The sequence below is a fragment of the Phaethon aethereus genome, assembly GCF_964289735.1.
Source record: "Phaethon aethereus genome assembly, chromosome: 2".
NCBI lineage: Eukaryota > Metazoa > Chordata > Aves > Phaethontiformes > Phaethontidae > Phaethon > Phaethon aethereus.
In genome coordinates this window covers 110,102,333-110,128,323 of record NC_138582.1, presented here as the reverse complement: position 1 = coordinate 110,128,323, position 25,991 = coordinate 110,102,333, and the positions used below count along the sequence as shown (strand labels likewise).

The 25,991-nt window shown below is 46.8% G+C and overlaps 1 protein-coding gene across 1 annotated transcript in view; it reads left to right on the top strand.

Moving 5' to 3' along the window:
* Positions 1-25,687, top strand: part of CNTNAP2 (contactin associated protein 2) — a gene marked incomplete at its 3' end in the record, with an annotated part of 1,307,043 nt that extends 1,281,356 nt beyond the window's left edge. Inside the window, exons 23-24 of the mRNA XM_081996846.1 lie at positions 23,656-23,727; positions 25,488-25,687. Of these exons, the coding sequence (XP_081852972.1) occupies positions 23,656-23,727; positions 25,488-25,687 (272 nt within the window). The remainder of the gene's footprint in view (positions 1-23,655; positions 23,728-25,487) is intronic.
* Between the last annotated feature and the right edge of the window lie 304 nt (positions 25,688-25,991).

Genomic DNA, 25,991 nt, shown 5'->3' with positions numbered 1-25,991 from the left:
CAAGTGGCAATCAAGTCAGGAGTGATGGAAGAGTTGCATTGCTTTTGTTCATGTTCATTTTGTTCATTTTACACATCTAAATTTGATCTCCTAGGTGTTAGAAAAACTGGAAATAGATGCGAAGGCAGTTGCCAGAATAAAATGACGCTCCTCCTTTTTCAAGCATAGCAAACAGGCTTAGTTACCTGTACTGCAATCAGAGAATGATGCCAAATTCTCTCCTTGAAGTTATTGATCACTCAAGGTGGTTGGTGGGTTTTTTTAATTAACATAGCATGTAAACATTGGGAGGCTCTTTGTCTGCCAGTAAGCTAGTTTAATATTTATACTTCCTATACAAGAGATGGAAGATGCACTTGCAGCCTGCCGTATGGCCTTGACAGATTCTTCCACTGCTAGATTTTGGTGCATTTCTGTGATCAAGTTTCCTCTGCTCAGAGTGACCAGCATTCATCCCCAATTCTCCCAATATAAATATTGTCTCAGAAGTCCATGGCCTTGACCTGAGTTCTTTTCAAACAGGAGGGTGGCATTTTGTTTAGACAGTCAGGGATGAAGTCTAGGAGAAACTCATAGCTCAGTTTCTAAGCTCCAAGCGTTTCTTGCAGGCAAGAAGGTAAGTGGTAAATATTGAGATGCAACACTTTCTATTTTTCTCCTCCCTATCGAGCAGCTAACTAGGAAGAGCATCTATCTGAAATGTGGCACAATCAGTGCTTCATCCTTAAAGGGCTTAATTATGGTGCTTGAATTGCTGTAAATCTCTCTGTTGATTGGGAATAAAAATGCCTCCCTCAGTCTCATCTAGTTCCTTCACACAATTATGTATAACTTTCTTCTATCTTTAAGAATATATAATTTTGGTGTGAAATTTCTGGCACTCTGTCTAATGTATCAGACAGCTGACATACTGCCAAGCTTGTAAATTCTTCTGGCATTCATTGAGAGACCAAGCATTGTAGCTATTTCATAAGCACTGATTTGAATGTTAATGCTGCTAACATCAAGACAAGAAGGTGGCCATATTAAAAAGAGTGTTTTCCATCCCCTGCAAAGGCTATATTTTTTCCACAAGTAGTAACTTTAACTAGGAACATAGCAACGGCATAAATTAGGAAAAAAATGGAATAGAGAAGCATTTAGATGCCAGAGTACTTCATGTGACTGCCTTATTTTTCCTTTCCTTAGGCTGAAAAGCACTTCACGTCCTGTGTAAGAGGTTATTCAAGACTACAGTCAGGTCATTACAGCTATTAAAGTTTATTTTAGATTTAGACTCTCCAGTCTGACCCATTCCTCATCACCAATCAAAACCTTTCTTTTTTCATAACTTTCATGAACACTGAAAGTGCAGAACCTGATCTTGTTCATATCCTGGTTTTGAGAAACCCTTTCTTCCAAGTACCTCAATTAATAGAGTCCATCTTTTTTTTTTTCTCCTTTTTTGTAGCTGTTATAAGTTTACAGGCTTGTTTGGCATTCTTGTTTGTTGTGTTGGATTTTTTATAGTTGTTTTTTTGTTTCTTTCAAGTATTCCCTCTGGGTCCATTATCAGCAATTAGCTATATACAGCTAGGCTTTGATCAGCACTTAACTCTACTGTTCCTTTGAGAGCACTGAAGCGTTTCATATTCGACATTAATTATAAAAGGAAGTATTTGTTTGTCTTCCTTAACAGATGAAATGTAAGCACTGCTCATAAAAATTTCATGAAAGTGATCGCTTAGGCCAGCATGACTAATATACTAGCAGTTCTCGTCTGGAGTTATAGTGAGACCCAGTGTCAGACAGACATTACTACCAGGAATTAAAAGACAGATGAGTTTAGGTCTTTCATGGAGGGGGTGCTCTGATGTGTTGCAAATCAATTGGAAATTTGGCAGAGCAAAATGCTTTTTTAACAGAAGCATCCAACTACTCTTTCTTCTATAATTTCCACTTACTCTCCCACATTGGCTGTTCAAAGGACAACATTTCTATTAAGCCATCATTTCAGAGGATTTTTAAATTTATACTCATTTCAAATTGAATAAAAAGACATAGTTAGAGAGACTTCACACCAAAAACATAAAAACACGGGTTTTGTGTTTTCCATCATCTCTGTGCGTGTCTCTCTCAGCAGAACTCACCAGTAGCTATTGGTAAAAACACTTGAGATTCAGTGAAAAATTCTTACAAAAAAAAATTCAACCCTTCAAAATGCTTTTCATGTAACAGAACATACCTGGCATAATGTAGTTTAAATAATTGATCCAAATAGCACTAATGTGTTGGAGGACTTTTTTGTCATTTATTAAGGTTTTTTTCTGGTTTTGTTTCCTCTCTATGCCTCCCAGAGAAGAAGGTTCCTTAAGATTGAAGAAATTAGTGGATTTTGATCCAATGTTGAGAATTTCGTGTTCCAAATAATTTGCATTATTGGTGACAGAGAGAAGATGACATTTTTAAAGTGAAAAGCCCTAATTTTTCCTCTAAGCTGCATGTCTGTTCTGGTAGTTTCAGAATTGCTATCTGAGTGTACTTTTTCCAATATCCTGTAACTCGCACCAAAAAAATTATTAAGTCTGTGACTGTGAAGATTTCTATTTCCATAAACAGAGAAAAATCGTTCATAGTAGGGATATACTTGTAACCCTCTATCACTACAGTGATACACTAAAAATTCAGGGAGTAGTGATTGACCCCATATAACATGCTAGAACAAAAATGACCTTTTACAAACAATATAGTTGATAATATCTTTTAAATATTTTGTGGTTGGGTAAGTGTGGGTATTTTTTTTTAAACTTGGAAGTGTTTAATATTAAAAAAAACTTCTGCTAAATTCTTAGTTCTATACTTAAGCTGATGTCAGTGGGACTTTGAGTAAACTCTGTTAACACAGTTTAATGTTAAATAGTCCTCCCTCAGAATCTGCTCTCAAATGCCTAGAAAAGCAGGAGTAGGGGTAGTTTTCCTCCTTTCTCTGTTTTCAGCTTGGAGAGGTAGGGAAAAAAAATAGATGTATTAATTTAAAAAAAAATACAGGAGCTTTCAATGCAAAATTTGCCCTGGCAGTATAAAAAGACACAGCATTTTTAATATTGCTTCAGATTTTAGTCGTCTTTTTCTGAATTGCTGTACTTTACTTGTCACAGGAGCTCTTCACAGAGCCACACTCAGGAGGAAAGTGGTGGATGGGATGGGAACAGGCAGTGGGAAGAGCAAGAAAGGCCAACTGGAGTCTATGGACTCTAATTCACCTTTGATGTAGGGCTGTCTAATGGAATTGTTTACTCCTGTTCCGTCATTTCTGTGCATGTGTTTAGAGTTTCTTTTGTAATCCAGTCCCTTCAAGAAGGGGAATGTGACTGTGACTGTATATTAGTTTCTACTATCAAGAGTCAAGCAATTAGTTTCTGTACTTACAGTCTGTAATATGGAGTGCTGTGTAATTTCAAACCATAGCAGTACAGTATCACCTGACCAGCAGAGTTGACAGAATTTGACAGAACACAGCTAGAGAGCTTGCTTTTGTTTTCCTCTGTGTTATGGTCCTGTGGAGAAATGTACTACTGAACAGATCTAGCATCCAAAACTTTCACAAAATCCTAAGGTGTCAGTGAGTGTCTTATGTCTTCTCAAGCTCAATTCTTGGATGCCTGGCTGCAAAATAGAATTAGGAAGGAGTGATAGTTCATGTCTTAGCTTTTATTTTGTTCTCTCACTGTTCTACTTTTAATCAATGTCTTGATCACTAGGGGTTTTATATACCTTGTGATCACCAGATCCAGTTGTTCGGTTGCTTCTCTAGTTCATATTTATGTAAAAACAAACTTGTCTTAATAATGGGAGAATACGTCTCAAAATTGTGGATATCTGTAAAGCTGAAAGCTTACAGCAGCCTCGCAACGCGTATTAGTTCTAGGCTGAACAAACTCAATTTCTACAATTTCACAGGTTTTATCCATTGTTTGTTTGAGAGCTGTGGTCACTCCCACATTCTTTGGAGCAAATCTAAACTATATCTTCCTTTGTAGTCTGGTGTATTTTAACTAAGACTTGCCCACCCCATAAAAAAGTTCAGTTAAAAATTTTTTTTCCAATGGCCTATATGTAACACTCCTGGTGGTGTACGTCAAAATGAGATTTGCCATTTACTTTGTCGTTCTCAGTACTGCTCTCTAGCTGAAAAGTCTGCCCATTTGGTTTTGGTTTTCCCCTTGCCTTTACTGAATAGCCTTTTGCTCATTTCTCTGCCACATCCACTTTCTGGACCACTTTTCTACTTTAACAGGGTCATTTTGCATTTCAATTTTGTGAAGTTGCAAAAGGCTTTTATGTGGGATCCATTGTAAAAACTCTTCCTCTGAAAATGGCAGATGCAAAGTCACACCTACTATAATGAAGGAAAATTATCATTTACCCTGTTAAGTCAACCACGTCTGTCATCTTTAACATCTAATCATAATTATGGTCTGTTTGTCCAGTCCCCTCTCCCCTTTCCATTCAGTGAGTGCTGCTGTATTGGCAATGACCATGCTGAGTGTGCCGGATGATGATGGGTCTCCTACTGCATTTTTGTGGTCACCTAAAATTTCAAAGGTCATTAAAATGATGGCCAAAACATGGATTTTGCCTGCAGTCAGTCTTTAATTGCTTTTTTAGGTGCCGCGAAAGTTACTTTAACCCCACTTACCCTGAGACTAACAGAAAGTTGACAAATACAAAACATAAGTTCAGACTCTGTAGATTTACTCTGTGGTTGTTGAAATTATGGCCTCGTAAACAGCAGCCCATGAAAGAAAGAGAAAGCAAAGTATGCTGTGTCCGTTTACATAAGTGAGCTTCAGGATGATCGTGTTTGAAACAAACCCAGCAGCCTGCTGTGGGAAGACAGGGTGCAAAGAACAGCATTGCCGAGCTTGGATTCTGGAAGGAAACCAGATGAAGTGATGTTCATAAGCCACAGATGAGCTTAGCATTTCCTGGTACAGTTCAATCCGTCCCTACACTAGCTGTAGGTTTTAGGAAGATGTCTTTGGTGTGTCCACACAGAAAACCAATGGCTCTGTGCCACAGCTGTGTGAGCAGAGGGTTTCAGGAAACTGACAGCACATCTTTTAAGCCAGTATGTAACTGTTTCCCAGTACAAATTAAAAGCTCTTTGCTCTGTTTTTCATATTTTGATTCACACAAGTGAGACCCTGGCTGCTCAGAGAAACCTAGGGAAGATTCCAAAAAAGCTCCTAAGGTAAGGAGATCTTACTGTCCCCAAACCAGATGTGAATCAGCTGTTTGAAAGCAACCTTTGTAGACCGGGTAATAAAGGAAAACTGAATACCCCTGTTCATGGTGTCAGCTAACAAGTAGGTAGCACAATATGTAGAGCAAAACTCCTGCAATATCCTCGCCACACCCGCCTTACATTACATTCACAACCCACTTGCTGTTCACAGATGCTTTGCAGAGTAACTGCATAGAGTAACTGCAGCTCCATGGCATGTATTTGCTGTGGGCAAGTCATGATTTGAAGCTTTCAAGGTACAAGTATCAGGCAGTGTGTCCTGGTTTCAGCCAGGATAGAGCTGGTTTTCCTCACAGAAGCTAGTGTGAGACTGTGTTTTGGATTTGGGATGAGGAACTGTTGATAATGTGCTGATGTTTTGGGTTGTTGCTGAGCCGTCAAGGACAGTCCAGCTTCTTGTGCTGGCCTGCCAGCGAGCAGGCTGGGGGTGCACGGGGAGCTGGGAGGGGACACAGCCGGGACAGCTGACCCAGACTGGCCAAAGAGATATTCCCTACCATACGACGTCATGCCCAGTACATAAACTGGAGTTGGCCGGGGGGGCGGAAATCGCTGCTCGGGGACGGGCTGTCGATCACGGGGTGGTGAGCAATTTCTGTATTGGGCATCACTTGTTCTTATACATTCCTTTGTTGGTATTATCATTATTGTTCCCTTCTTTCTTTCTGTCCTATTAAACCGTGTTTATCTCAACCCACGAGGTTTTTCCTAATTCTCTCCCCCGTCCCGCTGTGGGAGGGAGAGTGAGCGAGCGGCTGCGTGGTGCTTAGTTGCCGGCTGGGGCTAAACCACGACAGTCCTTTTTGGCGCCCAACGTGGGGCCCGAGGCTTGAGATAATAACGGTTGCAGGTCACAATATCAGTTTGATTTGCATCATGCTCTCGTCTTTGCTGTACATGTTAAGGATCGGTGTTGGTTTCTGCGGGCTGCTGTACTCTGCAATGATTAGTAATGTCTCGCCTGTGAATTTTGTTTTTAGAGCACTGACCTTGAGCTTAATGTGGTATCATCTGAGCTCTGTACTAAAGCCGTTACTGTATTTTGGCTACAGTCTTGTGGAGACGATTAGCAATTATACTTTTGCCTCTGAAAGGTTTTTTATGGAGGAAATGCAGAATGGTACCTTTGCTACCCTCTATCATAACATTTCCTCCTTCTTCACAATAATTTTTCAGTATTTTGAACACCCTTGGCTGGTTAAAATACCTCTATTGCTACTTCTGGGGAACATGGTTTCAGTTTTGTCTAAGGTTGGCAAGCAATTTAAGAATATCACCCGGAGATCTGCCCCAAGGCTGGATAGTTATGAATGGCAGGGTGTGTGGAACAGCATGGGCAAATGCCTGGGGCGGTGGGCACCTCCGGTGTTTTGGAGCTTCACTCCCGAACAAGTGCAGAATCCTGATAAACTAGCAGAATATCTGGAAGAAGTATGCTGTCAGCCTGGCAGCTCCAAGGAGACACAAATCATTGCCATGTGCTGGGGCCTGGCCCATGCCTACCGAACCCTATTTAACACTATGCAAAGGGGAGAGGGGCTCTCTGGGTCTGATGGCAATGTGGCAGGCACTGTGACTACTCCAACGTCTGTAGCAGGCACTGTCACTACTCCAACCCCCACGGCGGGCACTGCCACTACTCCAACCCCCACGGCGGGCACTGTAGCTACTCAGACTGTTGCAGCTGAACCAGAGGACCAGCCCATCCCGGTATCAGTTGCCCCTGTACAAAAGAAGAAATCTTGGAAGCGGAAGTCAGCTCGTTTAGTAAGGGAGGAGGAAGATCCTGCTAAGAAGGAGCCAGAGGAAGAGAGTGAGGAGGCAGAGTGCTCTGAAGCAGGGCCATCACAAGCACGGAACAGGGAAGAGAGCGAGTCATCGCTTGAAGAGGAGGAAGAGGAAGAACTTATAAAAGAGACGGTAACTACCCGATCTCTATCCCTGAGTGAATTGCGAGATATGCGAAAGGATTTCAGCCGTCATCCAGGTGAGCACATTGTCACCTGCCTGCTCCGATGCTGGGATAATGGGGCCAGTAGCCTGGAATTAGAGGGTGGGGAAGCCAAGCAGCTGGGATCCCTTTCTAGGGAAGGGGGCATTGACAAAGCAATTGGAAAAGGTGCACAAGTCCTCAGCCTCTGGAGACGACTCCTGTCGGGTGTGAAGGAAAGGTATCCCTTCAAGGAAGATGTTCTATGTCACCCAGGCAAGTGGACCACCATGGAGAAAGGTATCCAGTACCTGAGGGAGCTAGCGGTGCTGGAAGTGATTTATGGTGACTTGGACAATGGACAATCATCCAAAGATCCAGATGAAGTCAATTGCACGCAACCTATGTGGCGGAAGTTTGTACGGAGTGCACCATCATCATATGCCAACTCATTAGCAGTAATGGCCTGGAAGGACGGAGAGAGACCAACGGTGGATGAATTGGCTGGCCAACTCCGGCAATACGAAGAAAGTCTCTCTTCCTCCCTACGGGCCTGCGTCTCTGCTATAGAGAAACTGTCCCGAGAGTTCCGGCAATTCAAAGAGGATATGCCCTACCCTCCACCCATACGGACCAGTGTCTCAGCCATTAGGAGTAAGCGCTCTTCTGTTCAAGAGAGAAGATATAGAGGATACACACCACGAGCCACCCTGTGGTTTCAATTGTGTGACTACGGAGAGGACATGAGGAGGTGGGATGGAAAACCTACCTCGACCCTAGAGGCACGAGTACGCGAGCTGCAAGGAAAAACAATTACAAAAGGGGGTTCAGGTTCCTCGAGGAAAATCATCGCTCCACTTTCCACTGGGCAGCTTCCCAGAAAGAATAGAAGAGCTGATCTCACCTCTGATCCTCTTGAAGGGACTTCTGACTCCTATTTACAAGAAGTGGGTAACGAGTACTATGAGCAGGATTAGAGGGGCCCTGCCTCCAGCCAGGCGGAGGAGAGGGACAACCGAGTTTATTGGACTGTGTGGATTAGATGGCCTGGCACGTCAGACCCACAGGAATATAAGGCTTTAGTGGACACCGGTGCACAATGTACCCTGATGCCATCAAGCCATATAGGGGCAGAGCCCATCTGTATTTCCGGAGTGACAGGGGGATCCCAACAGCTGACTGTACTGGAGGCTGAAGTGAGCCTAACTGGGAATGAGTGGCAGAAGCACCCCATTGTGACTGGCCCGGAGGCTCCGTGCATCCTGGGCATAGACTACCTCAGCAGAGGGTATTTCAAGGACCCAAAAGGGTACCGGTGGGCTTTTGGTATAGCTGCCTTGGAGACGGAAGAAATTAAACAGCTGTCCACCTTGCCTGGTCTCTCAGAGGACCCTTCGGTGGTGGGGTTGCTCAGGGTCAAAGAACAACAGGTGCCGATCGCTACCACAACAGTGCACCGGCGGCAATATCGCACCAACAGAGACTCCCTGATCCCCATCCATGAGCTGATTCGTCGGCTGGAGAGCCAAGGAGTGATCAGCAAGACTCACTCACCCTTTAACAGCCCCATATGGCCAGTGCGAAAGTCTAATGGAGAGTGGAGACTGACAGTAGACTATCGTGGCCTGAATGAAGTCACGCCGCCACTGAGCGCTGCTGTGCCGGACATGCTAGAACTTCAATATGAACTGGAGTCAAAGGCAGCCAAGTGGTACGCCACCATTGATATTGCTAACGCGTTTTTCTCGATCCCTTTGGCAGCAGAGTGCAGGCCACAGTTTGCTTTCACTTGGAGAGGTGTCCAATACACCTGGAATCGACTTCCCCAGGGGTGGAAACACAGCCCTACCATTTGCCATGGGCTGATACAAACTGCACTGGAACAGGGTGAAGCTCCAGAGCATCTGCAATACATTGACGACATCATCGTATGGGGCAACACAGCAGAAGAAGTTTTCGAGAAAGGGAAGAAAATAATTCAAGTCCTTCTGAAAGCTGGTTTTGCTATAAAGCAAAGTAAAGTCAAGGGACCTGCACAAGAGATCCAGTTTTTAGGAATAAAATGGCAAGATGGACGTCGACAGATCCCAACGGATGTGATCAACAAAATAACAGCTATGTCTCCACCAACTAGCAAAAAAGAAACACAAGCATTTCTGGGTGTTGTGGGTTTCTGGAGAATGCATATTCCAAATTACAGTCTGATTGTAAGCCCTCTTTATCAAGTGACCCGGAAGAAGAACGATTTTAAATGGGGCCCTGAGCAACGACAAGCCTTCGAACAAATCAAACAGGAGATAGTTCATGCCGTAGCCCTCGGGCCAGTACGGGCAGGACAAGATGTTAAAAATGTGCTCTACACGGCAGCCGGGGAGAATGGCCCTACCTGGAGTCTCTGGCAGAAGGCACCAGGAGAGACTCGAGGTCGACCTCTAGGGTTTTGGAGTCGAGGATATAGGGGATCTGAGTCCCGCTATACTCCAACTGAAAAGGAGATATTGGCGGCATATGAAGGAGTTCGAGCTGCCTCAGAAGTGGTTGGTACTGAAGCACAGCTCCTCCTGGCACCCCGACTGCCGGTGCTGGGCTGGATGTTCAAAGGGAGGGTCCCCTCTACGCATCATGCGACTGATGCTACGTGGAGTAAGTGGGTCGCGCTTATTACACAGCGGGCTCGAATAGGAAATCTTAATCGCCCGGGAATCTTGGAAGTGATCATGGACTGGCCAGAAGGCAAAGATTTTGGAATATCACCGGAAGAGGAGGTGGCGCGTGCTGAAGAGGCTCCACCATATAATGAACTGCCAGAGAACGAAAGGCAATATGCCTTGTTTACTGATGGGTCCTGTCGTATTGTAGGCAAACATCGAAGGTGGAAAGCTGCTGTATGGAGCCCTATACGACGAGTTGCAGAAGTGGCTGAAGGACAAGGTGAATCAAGTCAGTTTGCGGAGGTGAAAGCCATCCAGCTGGCTTTAGATATTGCTGAACGAGAAAAATGGCCAGTACTCTATCTTTATACTGACTCATGGATGGTAGCAAATGCTCTATGGGGGTGGCTGCAGCAATGGAAGCAGAGCAACTGGCAACGCAGAGGCAAGCCCATCTGGGCTGCTGAATTGTGGCAAGATATTGCTGCCCGACTAGAGAATCTCGTCATAAAAGTACGTCACGTAGATGCTCACGTACCCAAGAGTCGGGCCACCGAAGAACATCAAAACAACCATCAGGTGGATCAGGCTGCTAAGATTGAAGTGGCTCAGGTGGATCTGGACTGGCAACATAAGGGTGAATTATTTATAGCTCGGTGGGCCCATGACACCTCAGGCCATCAGGGAAGAGATGCAACATATAGATGGGCTCGGGATCGAGGGGTGGACCTGACCATGGATGCTATTGCACAGGTTATCCATGAATGTGAAACGTGTGCTGCGATCAAACAAGCCAAGCGGTTAAAGCCTCTCTGGTATGAAGGACGATGGTTGAAATATAAATATGGGGAGGCCTGGCAGATTGACTATCACACTTCCACAAACTCGCCAAGGCAAGCGCTATGTGCTTACCATGGTGGAAGCAACCACCGGATGGCTGGAAACATACCCTGTGCCCCATGCCACCGCCCGGAACACTATCCTGGGCCTTGAAAAGCAAGTCTTATGGCGACATGGCACCCCTGAAAGAATTGAGTCAGACAATGGGACTCATTTCCGAAACAACCTCATAGACGCCTGGGCCAAAGAGCACGGCATTGAGTGGGTGTATCATATCCCCTATCATGCACCAGCTTCCGGAAAAATTGAACGATACAACGGACTGTTAAAGACTACACTGAGAGCAATGGGTGATGGGACATTCAAAAATTGGGATAAACATTTAGCCAAAGCCACCTGGTTAGTCAACACTAGGGGATCTACTAATAGAGCCGGCCCTGCCCAATCAAAACTTCTACGTACTGTAGAAGGGGATAAAGTCCCTGTGGTGCATGTGAGAAACATGCTGGGGAAGACAGTCTGGGTTACTCCTGCATTAGGAAAAGGCAAACCCATTCGTGGGATTGCCTTTGCCCAGGGACCTGGGTGCACTTGGTGGGTAATGCGGAAGGATGGGGAAGTCCGATGTGTACCTCAAGGAGACTTGATTTTGGGTGAAAACAGTCAATGATTTGAATTGTATTATGTTAATTGTTCAGAATGACATTACTACTATGGCTGCTATCTACCATATCAATGGTATTATAGTAAGAATCACCCAGACTGATGAAGAATGAGCTTCACTGAAACCAAGCAACGTGCAGCAGTGATGAAACCAGAACTGGCTTCAGCAGCTTGCGCCCAACAAATCCCTCGAGATCGACATCTTCGACCTGCAGATCATGGACATGGACCGTGCCAGATGACAATCCAACACCACATACCATCTCCCCTGCCCTGAGAGACTGCTATGATGGATGAAGCCCAGAGTCATGGACTGACTGAACTCCATAGACATTTTAAGTGATGGCCCATGGACTAAGAGAGTGATATCTGTGTGTATATATTAAAGGACAGGAAGAGTAATAATGAATAATTGGAATGTATTGAAAAGTATAGGACCTGAGCATGACGTAAATGGTATGGAATAAGGGGTGGATACTGTCCTGGTTTCAGCCAGGATAGAGCTGGTTTTCCTCACAGAAGCTAGTGTGAGACTGTGTTTTGGATTTGGGATGAGGAACTGTTGATAATGTGCTGATGTTTTGGGTTGTTGCTGAGCCGTCAAGGACAGTCCAGCTTCTTGTGCTGGCCTGCCAGCGAGCAGGCTGGGGGTGCACGGGGAGCTGGGAGGGGACACAGCCGGGACAGCTGACCCAGACTGGCCAAAGAGATATTCCCTACCATACGACGTCATGCCCAGTACATAAACTGGAGTTGGCCGGGGGGGAGGAAATCGCTGCTCGGGGACGGGCTGTCGATCACGGGGTGGTGAGCAATTTCTGTATTGGGCATCACTTGTTCTTATACATTCCTTTGTTGGTATTATCATTATTGTTCCCTTCTTTCTTTCTGTCCTATTAAACCGTGTTTATCTCAACCCACGAGGTTTTTCCTAATTCTCTCCCCCGTCCCGCTGTGGGAGGGAGAGTGAGCGAGCGGCTGCGTGGTGCTTAGTTGCCGGCTGGGGCTAAACCACGACACAGTGCAACAGGGCTTGCGGAGGCATGTAGTTAGAATCAATGTCACAGTGATAATGGAAGAATCTGAACAGGAAAGAGGTGTTCCCAGCTGTGACAGAGAAATGAAGGCACACACTTGTCCATGAGCAACTCACTATGTACTTCATCGGCATACGGTAACCATGCGAGCTAGTTATTACACTGCTGTGATTTAGATTCCCATGAAACAGGAGAGTCATTAGTAGCAATATTAATTTTATCTGACCAGTCATATTAAAACACTTTAGGAGTTACTCTTTACAACCTGTGAATGGCACTCTAATAGTCTTCTGTGCTTTTACCAGAGCGTCAGTATTACTGTTGCCCCTTTGTCAGCCTGCTCTAATGTGTTCTTTCCTTGTTTCGTTCCTGAATTTCAGCAGTGGTGGAAGAAAGAATCTCATTAGTTGTCTTGTTGACAAAGTTCCTTAATATTGCCAAGGAATGTGACCGTAGTAAGGTCAGAGATGAATGGGCACATGTCTGAATGACATAACTGCTATCTGAAAGACCTGCACTTGGTGCCCGTTGGTGGCAGGAGGGTCAAGAAATGTGCCTTCATATGTTCTCTTCTGACTAATTGCTGTGGCAGGAGTTAGCCTTTTGCAATTCTTAGATCCCTGGTCTGTAGCTGTTTCTGATCATTGGAGAAGCTACTGCTGTGCAGAAGAATTTCAAGGAAACTTCTACCTAAAAAAGAAGATGGTAGTGAGTTCTTTTCTTGCTCCTCTATCCCTCTGTAGTGATACATTCAGTAAAAAACTGGTATAGACACCTGCAGCAAAACATATTCTATAACCCCATATTTGGGTGACATTTTAGATATAATTTTTCAGTCCAAAAAAAACCCATAATATAAAAGCAGGTCTCCTGCTGACACAAGAGTAACAGAACATTAATTCATGAATTACGGCAATAATATCTGCCATAGGTGCTTTAAAGAAAAGATTCATGAACATCCAAGCTCGTTTTACTACAGCACTTCTGGCTCTCCAGCAGTTGCATTCAATCTGATGATGAACTCTTGTTCAAATAGGTTGTCTCCTGCCCCCAGACACATATTCCTATTCCTTCTTTGTCAGATATGACAGTCTCAGAGTGAGTCACATCTGCTTGTTGATCCAGTGGACATCTCTTCCTAAGTGTGTATTATGACTAGATGCAATGGAAAGCAGCCTTGGATGGAGGCACCAGGGCCAGTCCTATCAGCAGCTCTCAGACAAGATCAAGAATGTAGCTTCACATCATGCTTCATGTTCTTCATTATTCTGCGATGTACATCAGTGGCTGTTGAACATCATAAGCTGTGGTCTTCCATCTGCCAGGAATCCCTTGTAGCATAGCCATTGTGATGTGGCAGCTCGGGAGAGATCGTGCTGCCATGAACTGCAGCATGATCTTTCTTCACACTTCACTAGTGCTGTGGTCCTCGAAACAATCTTTTAAAAGAAGATAAAAAGTACTATTCAGTTGTAAGGGAAGGGGGAACTGTGGCCACTGCTGATTTTAAGGTTTCTTGTGTGGAGATACAGGAGAGCAACTCCAAACCAAGTGGCAGGACTTGTTAACTGCCTGTGGTGCTGCTCCTATGGTGAGGGGCCTCCTTTTGGGTTAGAGTGGCAGAGAGCAATTTCTTTGCAATTTGGCAAATTGATGCTTTTCTACATAGTATTGCTTGGCTTTAGGATTTTCATTGAGGTGCAGGGAGGGCACGTTTAAAGCTACGGTTTATTTTCTCGCTGCCAGCCCTTCCCTTTCAGTCCTGCAAGGATAATATTAGGGACCCTGTGCCAAAACATCACTGTAGGAAACATTCATGGTCCTGCACAATAAGGTTCTTCTTTGGACCAAACTCCACTGATACAGAATCGGGTATTTATTCATAATCATTTACATTTGTTAGCATGGTTTGTTTCAGAGAGGTGCAGAAATGCTGTTTTCAGAAGCCAGAACACCAATAAATGTCAAAGGCACAAGTGCTGCTGGCAAAACCTGCTGGCCAGGCCCCCTCCACTGAGCCCTGAGAAGCCCTCTCTTGTTTGCCTCACAGGTGCCAAGCCAAAAACAAGCTGCTCAACACACAGCTCGTTTGACCCTCCCCCAGAGTAGACACACAGAAGGCTACTCTAGCCCCAAACCTCTTTTTAGGCCATGTGGCAAGCTGAAGCCATTCATCTTTTGCGCAGCTGCTTTGCGATACAAAAGGAACTTTATTATGAATTTTACTCCATGCTAACAGAATGCCAGCTGAATTTCCTTAGCCAGTTTCTGGGTATAGTGAATGCATCAATGGCCTGTAAAAGCATCTGATTGCTTAAAACAGTATCACCTAATCCATCAAACAAGGAAAATACAGCTGGGTTTTAAATACTCACCTAAGAAGTAATTAATATCTTTTATTATTTTAAGTATCTCCAGTTAAATACCTATAACAACATTTTCTCTATTTCAAAATCAATGCCATAGTCCAGTGGCAAAGAATCACAGAATCACAGAATCAGTAGGTTGGAAAGGACCTTTAAGATCATCAAGTCCAACCATTAATCCAGCGCCACCATGTCCCCTAAACCATGTCCTGAAGCGCCACATCCACACGTTTTTTGAACACTTCCAGAGATGGTGACTCCACCACCTCCCTGGGCAGCCTGTTCCAATGCCTGACCACCCTCTCAGTGAAGAAATTTTTCCTAATATCCAATCTAAACCTCCCCGGTGCAACTTGAGGCCATTTCCTCTTGTCCTATCTCTAGTTACTTGGGAGAAGAGACTAACACCCACGTCGCCACAACCCCCTTTCAGGTAGTTGTAGAGAGCGATAAGGTCTCCTCTCAGCCTCCTCTTCTCCAGACTAAACAACCCCAGTTCCCTCAGCCGCTCCTCATAAGACTTGTTCCCCAGACCACTCAGCAGCTTCGTTGCCTTTCTCTGGACACGCTCCAGCAACTCCATGTCCTTCTTGTAGTGAGAGGCCCAAAACTGAACACAGGATTCAAGCTGCAGCCTCACCAGTGCCGAGTACAGGGGCACGATCACTTCCCTACTCCTGCTGGCCACACTATTCCTGATACAGGCCAGGACGCTGTTGGCCTTCTTGGCCACCTGGGCACACTGCTGGCTCATGTTCAGCTGGCTGTCAACCAGCACCCCCAGGCCCTTTTCCACCGGGCTGCTCTCCAGCCACTCCTCCCCAAGCCTGTAGCATTGCATGGGGTTGTTGTGGCCAAAGTGCAGGACCCTGCACTTGGCCTTATTAAACCTCATACAGTTGGCCTCTGCCCATCGATCCAGCCTGTCCAGATCCCTCTGCAGAGCCTTCCTGCCCTCCAGCAGATCAACACTCCCACCCAACTCGGTGTCATCTGCAAACTTACTGAGGGAGCACTCAATTCCCTCATCCAGATCATCAATAAAGATATTGAACAAGACTGGCCCCAGAACTGAGCCATGGGGAACACCGCTTGTGACCGGCCGCCAGCCGGATTTAACGCCGTTCACCACAACTCTCTGGGCTCGGCCATCCAGCCAGTACCTCACCCAGCGAAGAGTAAACCCGTCTAAGCCACGAGACACCAGTTTCTGCAGGGGAATGCTGTGGGAGATGCTGTCAAAGGCTTTACTAAAGTCCAGGCAGACAACATCCACAGCCTTTCCCTCATCCACTAGGCGGGTCACCTGGTCATAGAAGGAGATCAGGTTGGTCAAGCAGGACCTGCCTTTCATGAACCCATGCTGGCTGGGCCTGAGCCTTCGGTTGTCCTGCAGATGCCCTGTGAGCACTCTCAAGACCAACTGCTCCATAATCTTCCCCGGTACAGAGGTCAGGCTGACAGCCCTGTAGTTCCCAGGATCCTCCTTCCGGCCTTTCTTGTAGGTGGGCCTCACATTGGCAAGCCTCCGGTCTTCTGGGACCTCCCCTGTTAACCAGGACTGCTGATAAATGATGGAGAGTGACTTGGCAAGCTCCTCCGCCAGCTCTCTCAGTACTCTCAGGTGGATCTCATCAGGCCCCATAGACTTGTGGGTGTCCAGGTGGTTTAGCATGTCCTTGACTGCTTCCTCCTGGATTATGAGGAGTACATTGTGCTCTCCATCCCTGTCTTCCAGCTCAGGGGGCTGAATACCCTGTGGATACCTGGACTGGCTATTAAAGACTGAGGCAAAGAAGGCATTAAGTACCTCAGCCTTGTCCTCGTCCTTGGAGACCATGTTCCCCGCCATATCCAGTAGGGGATGGAGATTCTCCTTGCCTCTCTTTTTGTTGTTAATATATTTGTTAAAACATTTTTTATTATCCGTTACGACTGTGGCCAGACTGAGCTCAAGCTGGGCTTTTGTCTTTCTAATTTTGTCCCTGCTTGACCTAACGAGATCCTTGTACTCTTCGTGAGTTGCCTGCCCCTTCTTCCAGAGGTGATAAACTCTCCTCTTTTCCTTGAGTCCCAGCAAAATCTCCCTGTTCAGCCAGGCCGGTCGCCTTCCCCGCCAGCTCTTCTTACAGCACATGGGGACCACCTGCTCCTGCGCCTTTAAGATTTCCTTCTTGAAGACTGTCCAACCTTCCTGGACCCCTTTGTCCTTCAGGACTGTCTCCCAAGGGACTCTCTCAACCAGTGACCTGAACAGGCCAAAGTCTGCCCTCCGGAAGTCCATGATAGCAGTTTTGCTGACCCCTCTCCTTACTTCCCTCACAACTGAGAATTCTATCATGTCGTGGTCGCTAAGTCCAAGACAGCCTCCGACCACCACATCTCTCACCAGTTCTTCTCTGTTTGTAAACAGCAGGTCCAGTAAGGCACCTCCCCTGGTGGGCTCACTCACCAGCTGTGTCAGGAAGTTATCCTCCACACACTCCAGGAACCTCCCAGATTGTTTCCTCTCTGCTGTGTTATACTTCCAGCAGATGTCCGGTAGGTTGAAGTCCCCCACAAGAACAAGGGCCAGCGAATGCGAGACCTCTGCCAGTCGCTTATAGAATGTCTCATCCGTCTCTTCATCCTGGTTGGGTGACCTGTAACAGACTCCCAGCAGGATATCTGCCTCATTGGCCTTCCCCCTCATCCTTACCCACAAGCACGCTACTTGGTCTTCACAGTCTTCGACTTCTATGCAATCAAAACACTCCCTAACATACAGAGCCACCCCACCGCCTCTCCTTCCCTGCCTATCCCTTCGGAAGAGCTTATAGCCATCCATTGCAGCACTCCAGTCATGAGAAGCATCCCACCATGTTTCTGTGATGGCAACTACGTCATAGCTGTCGCGCAGCATAATGGCTTCCAGCTCCTCCTGTTTGGTGCCCATGCTGCGTGCATTGGTGTAGATGCACCTGAGCTGGGCTATCGATTTCAACTCTGGCACGTTGAACCTACCCCTAGGTTCAACTCTAGTGAGCCCGGTTTTATCCCCTCCCCGCTCCAAATCTAGTTTAAAGGCCTCTCAATGAGGCCTGCAAGCTCATGAGCAAGAATCCTTTTGCTCCTTGGCGTCAGTTGCACTCCATCAGCTGCGAGCAGGGCCGGTGCCGTGTAAACCGCCCCGTGGTCAAAAAACCCAAAATTCTGACGATGGCACCAGCCCCTAAGCCACGTGTTGATCAGGTGTGCTTTCCTGTTCCTTTCAGCGTTCTTCCTGTCACTGAAGGGATGGATGAAAACACTACCTGTGCTCCTGCTCCATCGACCAGTCGCCCCAGTGCTCTCAAGTCCTTTTTGACTGCCTTTGGGCTTCTTAGCGCAACCTCGTCGTTGCCAACCTGCATGACCAACAGTGGGTAGTAATCAGTGGGCCGAACCAGACCAGGGAGTTTCCTGGTGACGTCTCTCACCCAGGCCCCAGGGAGGAAATGATTGCAACCACTCACCTAGCTCCTTGGACTTCCTTAGTCGCTGAAGTGTCTAGTTGCTACGTCTGACTATAAAGAAAATGTTGAGGACAGGTTTAATTCACAGAATCACAGAATCATTAAGGTTGCAAAAGACCTTTAAGATCATCAAGTCCAACCACCAACCCAACACCACCATGCCCACTAAACCATATCCTGAAGTGCCACGTCCACACGTTTTTTGAACACTTCCAGTGATGGTCATTCCACCACCTCCCTGGGCAGCTTGTTCCAATGTTTGACCACTCTCTCAGTAAAGAAAATTTAACTAATATAGAGTCTAAACCTCCCCTGGCACAACTTAAGGCCATTTCCTCTTCTTCTGTTGATAGTTACTTGGGAGAAGAGACCAACACCCACCTCACCACAACCCCTTTTCAGGTAGTTGTAGAGAGCCATAAGGTCTTCCCTCAGCCTCCTCTTCTCCAGATTAAAACCCAGTTCCCTCAGCCGCTCCTCATAAGACTTGTTCCCCAGACCGCTCAGCAGCTTCATTGCCTTTCTCTGGACACACTCCAGCAACTCCATGTCCTTCTTGTAGTGAGGGGCCCAAAACTGAACACAGGATTCAAGGTGCAGCCTCACCAGTGCCGAGTACAGGGGCACAATCACTTCCCTACTCCTGCTGGCGACACTGTTTCTCATACAGGCCAGGGTGCTCTTGGCCTTCTTGGCCACCTGGGCACACTGCTGGCTCATGTTCAGCTGGCTGTCAACCAGTGCCCCCGGGTCCTTTTCCACCAGGCAGCTCTCCAGCCACTCCTCCCCAAGCCTGTAGCATTGCATGGGGTTGTTGTGACCCAAGTGCAGGACCCAGCACTTGGCCTTGTTAAACTTCATACAGTTGACCTCGGCCCATCGATCCAGCCTGTCCAGATCCCTCTGCAGAGCCTTCCCGACCTCCAGCAGACCAACACTCCTGCCCAACTTGGTGTCGTCTGCAAACTTACTGAGGGAGCACTCAATCCCCTCATCCAGGTCATCAATAAACATATTGAACAAGACCGGCCCCAAAACTGAGCGCCGGGGAACACCACTTGTAACCAGCCTCCAACTGCATTTAACTCCGTTCACCATAACTCTCTGAGCTTGGCTGTCCAGCCAGTTCTTTACCCAGCAAAGAGTACACCTGTCTAAGCCATGAGCCGCCAGCTTCTCTAAGAGAATGCTGTGGGAGACAGTGACAGTGACTTTACTAAAGACCAGGTAGACAACATCCACAGCACTTCCCTCATCCACTAGGCGGGTCACCTGGTCATAAAAGGAAATCAGGTTGGTCAAGCAGGACCTGCCTTTCATAAACCCATGCTGGCTGGGCCTGATCCCTTGGTTGTCCTGCACATGCCCTGTGAGCATTCAAGATGAACCGCTCCATAATCTTCCCCGGTACCGAGGTCAGGCTGACAGCCCTGTAGTTCCCGGGATCCTCCTTCCGGCCCTTCTTGTAGATGGGCATCACACTGGCAATGTCATCCCAGTCATCTGGGACCTCCCCTTGTTAACCAGGACTGCTGATAAATGATGGAGAGTGGCTTGGCAAGCTCCTCCGCCAGCTCCCTCAGTACTCTCGGGTGGATCCCATCAGGCCCCATAGACTTGTGGGTGTCCAGGTGGCATAGCAGGTCGTTAATTGCTTCCTCCTGGATTATGGGGAGTTTATTCTGCTCTCCATCCCTGTCTTCCAGCTCAGGGAGCTGAATACCTGGAGGATACTTAGTCTTGCTATTAAAGACTGAGGCAAAGAAGGCATTAGCACCTCAGCCTTGTCCTCATCCTTGGTGACAATGTTTCCCCCCACCCCCATCCAATAAGGGATGAAGATTCTCTTTGTCTCTCTTTTTGTTGTTAATATATTTGTAAAACCATTTTTTCTTATCCTTTACGACCATGGCCAGACTGAGCTCTAGCTGGACTTTTGCTGTTCTAATTTTCTCTCTGCTTGACCTAGCGAGATCCTTGTACTCTTCTTGAGTTGCCTGGCCCTTCCTCCAAAGGTGATAAAGTCTCCTTTGTTTCCTGAGTCCCAGCAAAAGCTCCCTGTTCAGCCAGGCCAGTCGTCTTCCCCGCCAGCTCGTCTTGTGGCCCACCTGCTCCTGCGCCTTTAAGATTTCCTCTTGAAGAATGTCCAGCCTTCCTGGACCCTTTTGCCCTTCCGGACTGTCTCCCAAGGGACTCGCTCAACCACTGACCTGAACAGGCTGAAGTCTGCCCTCCGGAAGTCCATGGTAGTGGTTTTGCTAACCCCCCTCCTTACTTCACCAAGAATCGAGAATTCTATCATTTTGTGGTAACTAAGCCCAAGATGGCCTCTGACCACCACATCTCCCACCAGTCCTTCTCTGTTCGTAAACAGCAGTCAAGCGGGGCACCTCCCCTGGTAGGCTCACTTACCAGCTGTGTCTGGAAGTTATCTTCCACACACTCCAGGAACCTCCTAGACTGTTTCCCCTCTGCTGTGTTATACTTCCAGCAGATGTCCAGTAAAAAAGTCCCCTCCAAGAACAAGGGCTCGCGATTGCGAGACTTCTGCCAGTCACTTTTAGAATGCTTCGTCTGCCTCTTCGTCCTGGTTGGGTGGTCTATAACAGACTCCCAGCAGGATATCTGCCTTGTTTGCTTTTCCCTTCATCCTTACCCATAAGGACTTGACTTGGTCATCCCAATCTTTGAGTTCTATACAGTCAAAACACTCCCTAACATACAGAGCCACCCCACCGCCTCTCCTTCCATGCCCGTCCCTTCTGCAGAGCTTATAGCCATCTATTGCAGCACTCCAGTCATGGGAGTCATCCCCTCATGTTTCTGTGATGGCGACTAATTCATAGCTGTCCCATTGCACAGTGGCTTCCAGCTCCTCTGGTTTGCTGCCCACGCTGCATGCATTGGTGCAGATGCACTTGAGCTGGGCTACCGATTTCACCCCAAACTCCAGCATGCCACCCCTAGGCTCATCTCTAGTGAGCCTGGTTCTATCCCCTTCCCCCTTCCAATCTAGTTTAAAGCCCTCTCTATGAGGCCTGTCAGCTCATAAGCGAGAATCCTTTTCCCTGTTGGAGATAGTTGAACTCCATCTGCTGCCAGCAGGCCTGGTGCCGTGTAAATCGCCCCATGGTCAAAAAACCCACAATTCAGCTGATGGCACCAGCCTCTGAGCTATATGTTAACCAGATGTGCTTTCCTATTCCTTTCAGTATTCTTCCCTGCCACTGAAGGGATTGATGAAAACACTACCTGTGCTCCCACTCCATCAACCAGTCACCCCAGTGCTCTAAAGTCCCTTTTATCTGCTTTTAGACTTCTTTGTGCAACCTTGTTGCCAACCTGCATGACCAACAGCGGGTAATAATCGGTGGGCCAGACCAGACCAGGTCGTTCCCTGGGGACATCTCTCACCCGGGCCCCAGGGAGGCAGCAGACTTCCCTGTGGGTTGGGTCTGGTCGGCATATTGGGCCCTTTGTACCCCTCAGAAGGGAGTTGCCTACAACAATCACCCTCCTTTTTTACTTAAGAGAGGACGTCTTGACGCTTGAGACTGACTGAGCCACCCTAGGCAACCCCTGGATGGACTTTCATCAAGGTCCTCATGTTCCTGGCCCTCAAGTTCCAGAGCCCCACATCTGTTGTGTGGGGGCAGCTGGGACACTGAGGGAGACCAGGACAGGATTCCCCTGCCACCCCGAGCAGGGACCCGTTTCCATTATCCCTCATCTCTTAGGTCCTCTCCTTCTGCCCAGCAGCAAGAGGGCAGGGGATCCCCTGCTGCTTGTGGAGCATCCACCTGCTGCCTCTGCCTCAGGGACGGCAGGGTGTGGCTCCACCGATCCATCTCCCTCTCACACCCCCTGATGCTCCTCAGCCTCTCCAACCTCCTCTTTCAGCTCTGCCACCATGCTGAGCAGGTCACTCCCCTGGTCGCACTGCACGCAGGTGGTGTCTCTGCCACCCTGCAGTACAAGTGACAGGCTCAGGCACTCCCTGCAGCCGAACATCTGGACAGCTGCATGTTTGTGTGGGAGCTCTGTCTGGGTCACCACATTCCTTCTGGCGATGGCTTTCAACCGAGCTGAGACCATGGCTGGGCTTCTTCTGGGAGGGCGATGACCATGTGTCGAGAGACTCCCTAGAGCCGGGGGCGGTGGGGGGGCGGGGGAAGTGCACAGTGCCCGCAGGCCTTCCCTGCACGCCCTGCCTGCGCCAACTGACGCGTCACGCCCTTCTGACGCGCCATCTCCTGTTTGCCCGCCCTGTTCGCCGCGCTGCGGGTCGCTCGCGCTCCCCGGGGCTGCTCTTGTACGTGAGGGGCTTTGGCCGCCGCCGCGCCTGTCCCCGCCCACGCTGAGTCAGAGCCGCCGCTCGTCAGGAGCCCGCGCTGCCGGCTCGGGGAGGGGGCGGGGCTGGGGGACCCTCTCTCTCCCTGTGCTGCCGCCTTCGCGGTTTGGCCGCTTTAGGACGGGTCCCCCGGCGCGATCTTCTACTCCGGAGCCCTTCGCCTCGGTGGCTTCGTTGATGAGATTGCCTTTGAAAAGCCTCTGTGGTGTTTTCTGGAGGTTAAAACTAAGACCACCATCCATATCTACTTTAAACCTGTACAGATTCGTTCACCCAGCTCTGACGGAAGGAATCTCTCATTTTTAAGGTTGCTGGCAGGTGAGCGATGGTACCTCTGGCAGTATTTCCTCTCCTCACCTGTAAGCTGGAGGCTCTCCACTCCCACGTGCTTTCCTGCCTGCCATGCCTCAGTTTCTCCAACACACAGTCTTGCATCTTAGCTCCAAAGCACTTGCACAGCAGTAGCTAAGCTGCCACGGTGGGCTTTCTCCTTAGACTAGCAAAGGTGCTGGCACATGCTCATTTGGGTAATTGCTCTAAGGCTCTGACCAATAGAAAATGCAGCCACTTGCTTACATTACATTGTGCAGCAGCAAAAGAGATGGCAGTTTTTTGTACCCAATGGTGGTCACTAAATCCTGGAAACTTCTGAAGTGTTTCATGGATAGCAGTGACAAAGGCAAAAATCTTTATAATAATATGTACAATCACACTCATTTGAAATAAAAGATTTTGTGTGGTTTTGCGCTAAAGAAACTTACTGAATTTTTGTTAGTAGAGTAACAAAATTGCCTCCTGTATTAACATAAATGCTTCCTGAGAGTACCTTCTTTATTTTAATTTTATTTTTGTTAAGAGGAGGAAGCACGAAGTTCTGAGGGATTAGATAATAGTGAAAATTTTTTTCTTTTTTAGATAAATATCTAGGGATCAGAATTTTCTTTAAATTGTATCTGAGGATGTTGGATGTATTTCTGAACTACTGTGTGAGGTTTCACTACTATTACAACATGAATCTTTAATTCCTTATTTACAGCCAGTGCTGATTTCCCATACAACGGTCAAGCTATAGGAGATGGAGTTAACAGAAATTCTGCCATTATTGGAGGTAGGAAAAACATCTACTTTTCTAAGGTGCTTTGCAGTATGACTGTGATGGCTGAATTGCAGCTGGTAACATATTAAAGCTATTAAGAGCTGGATATGTAGGAAAACTACACCTGAAGAAAGTTAAATAGAAATTTGTTTAAGTCCGTTCAGGCACATTGTACTAGTGAAATAGTTTGTTCGCAGTTTGTCTCCTCAGGTTCAGTTTTAACCAAATCAAAATACTGATATTCATAATGCACATATTAAGAATCCATGTAGGGACCTACTTTGCAGTAGGTACTTATGTTAACAGAGTAATTAGTTTATATGAAATGGTGAAGACACTTTTCCAGTTACAGCAGATTCAACATGAATCTATGTCAAACACTATTTGTTCCACCCTTGCCAAAAATCCCTTGTGATCCTGCCTTGCTTTTTAGGGGCCAAGTTCTCCCATAGCTTATGTGCTGGAAAGTCCCATTCAGTGTGATAGGTGATGTTAAGTAATATTAGAACTGGAATTTTGAATTAGCATTCCATTGAAGATATTCTGGCCAGCTGCCTCCAGAAGTAAGGATCCCGATTAATTTTATGCAGACTTGCAATTTTCTCTGCCTTGTCCCATAGTGTGGAAGTGTTGTACCATAAATCCCCTGGGAGAACTTTGCCACTGCATCAAATTCTGAAGGCATATTAAAAAAATAAATTGTAAAGATCACCCTAATAGCTTTCAGTCAGTTCTAAATGCGTATAAAATGACATACTGGTGGTGGGTTTTGTCACGTAAAGCAACACTGAGTATAGTAGTACATGCAGTCTAATGGAATTTCTTGTATCTTTTCCCTGGCCCCCTCAAGGGTCTATGTTTCCATATCCAGGTTTAGATTAGTTGCTTTAGTTTTTATGTTATTGTTCCTTTTTCATTTATATTTTTATTACTACTTAAAACTTTTCCTTAATACTTTGAAATCTTACAATACTAGAAGGACAGCATTGCATTCCTCAGAAAAATTCAGGCCACACCTGAACAGCCTGGCTGTCCGATTAACAAAAGTGGCATAACATAATTCTGGCTGATTACAATATTTTTTTAACCTGAGAATTTTATAATATCTTCATCCTAGAAGATCATCATGGCTATAGAGAAGGGCCAAAAAAGGAACAGTGCTGCTTTAGCACATAGTTACCTATGCCTAAGAGGGTAAGATATATAAGACTTCTCCATAACAGGGCTGAACCCCAAATAGACCATTGCAGGGAGATCAATTAAGGATAAGGCTGATGATAAAGCAGCTATGTCTGTAATTATGTGGAGCCAGCGCCTAGTGGGTGCAGTGAGCCAACAGTAAGCCAAGCCAATTTTCAAGGACATGTTGAGGATCTATGATAGATCTATACAACCGTTGTCTGGAAAGTATACGTCAGTGACTCCATCCTCAGAAAGCTGTCCAGGCAGTGACATGTCACCATTTCACCCTTGTGTTTTGGGAGCACTCGGAATCCTCTGCTTCACAATCAGCAAAAGCTCACCTCTAAGTAGGTATTAATGTTGAAGTTTACCTACAGGATGAAAGTCACTAGCAGACTCCACTCAGTGACGTTTTGTATGTAGTGGAAACTATATATAAATATTAGAGTAGTGGAAACCAGGCAACTGTGGTGATGTTTAACTGCCCAGGTAGCTTCGGCTCAGCTCAGAGGAGTTGTGGGATCCTTTCTTTGTGTCAAAATGTGATGTTCTCCTCACTAGTGGCATCTTTTCTTTCCTCCTCTGTGTAGGCATCATCGCAGTAGTGATCTTCACCATCCTCTGCACCTTGGTGTTCCTGATCCGTTACATGTTTCGCCACAAGGGAACCTACCACACCAATGAGGCCAAAGGGGCAGAGTCAGCCGAGAGTGCCGACGCTGCCATCATGAACAATGACCCTAACTTCACGGAAACCATCGACGAGAGCAAGAAGGAATGGCTTATCTAAGCCCATGGGGACGGGGCCTGGGGTGGGATACAAGCTGGGCCAGGGTGGGACTGGGATGACTCTTGCAGTGGGGAGAGAACACTGCGTCGGACGTTTGAGCATAGGTATAGTAGAAAGATCAGCACAACTGGAGGAGCAAGTGACAGGAAAATACCATTGAGACTGGAGTGAAAAAGAAGAATATCTCAAGCATTTAAGAAAAAATGCTTTTTAATGTTTATTTACAGCAAATTGCCCCTTCTGTATTCAAACAACTACAACAAATAGCAGTTTTGCAGCTTCAGCATTGGTTAAAATTTTCAGT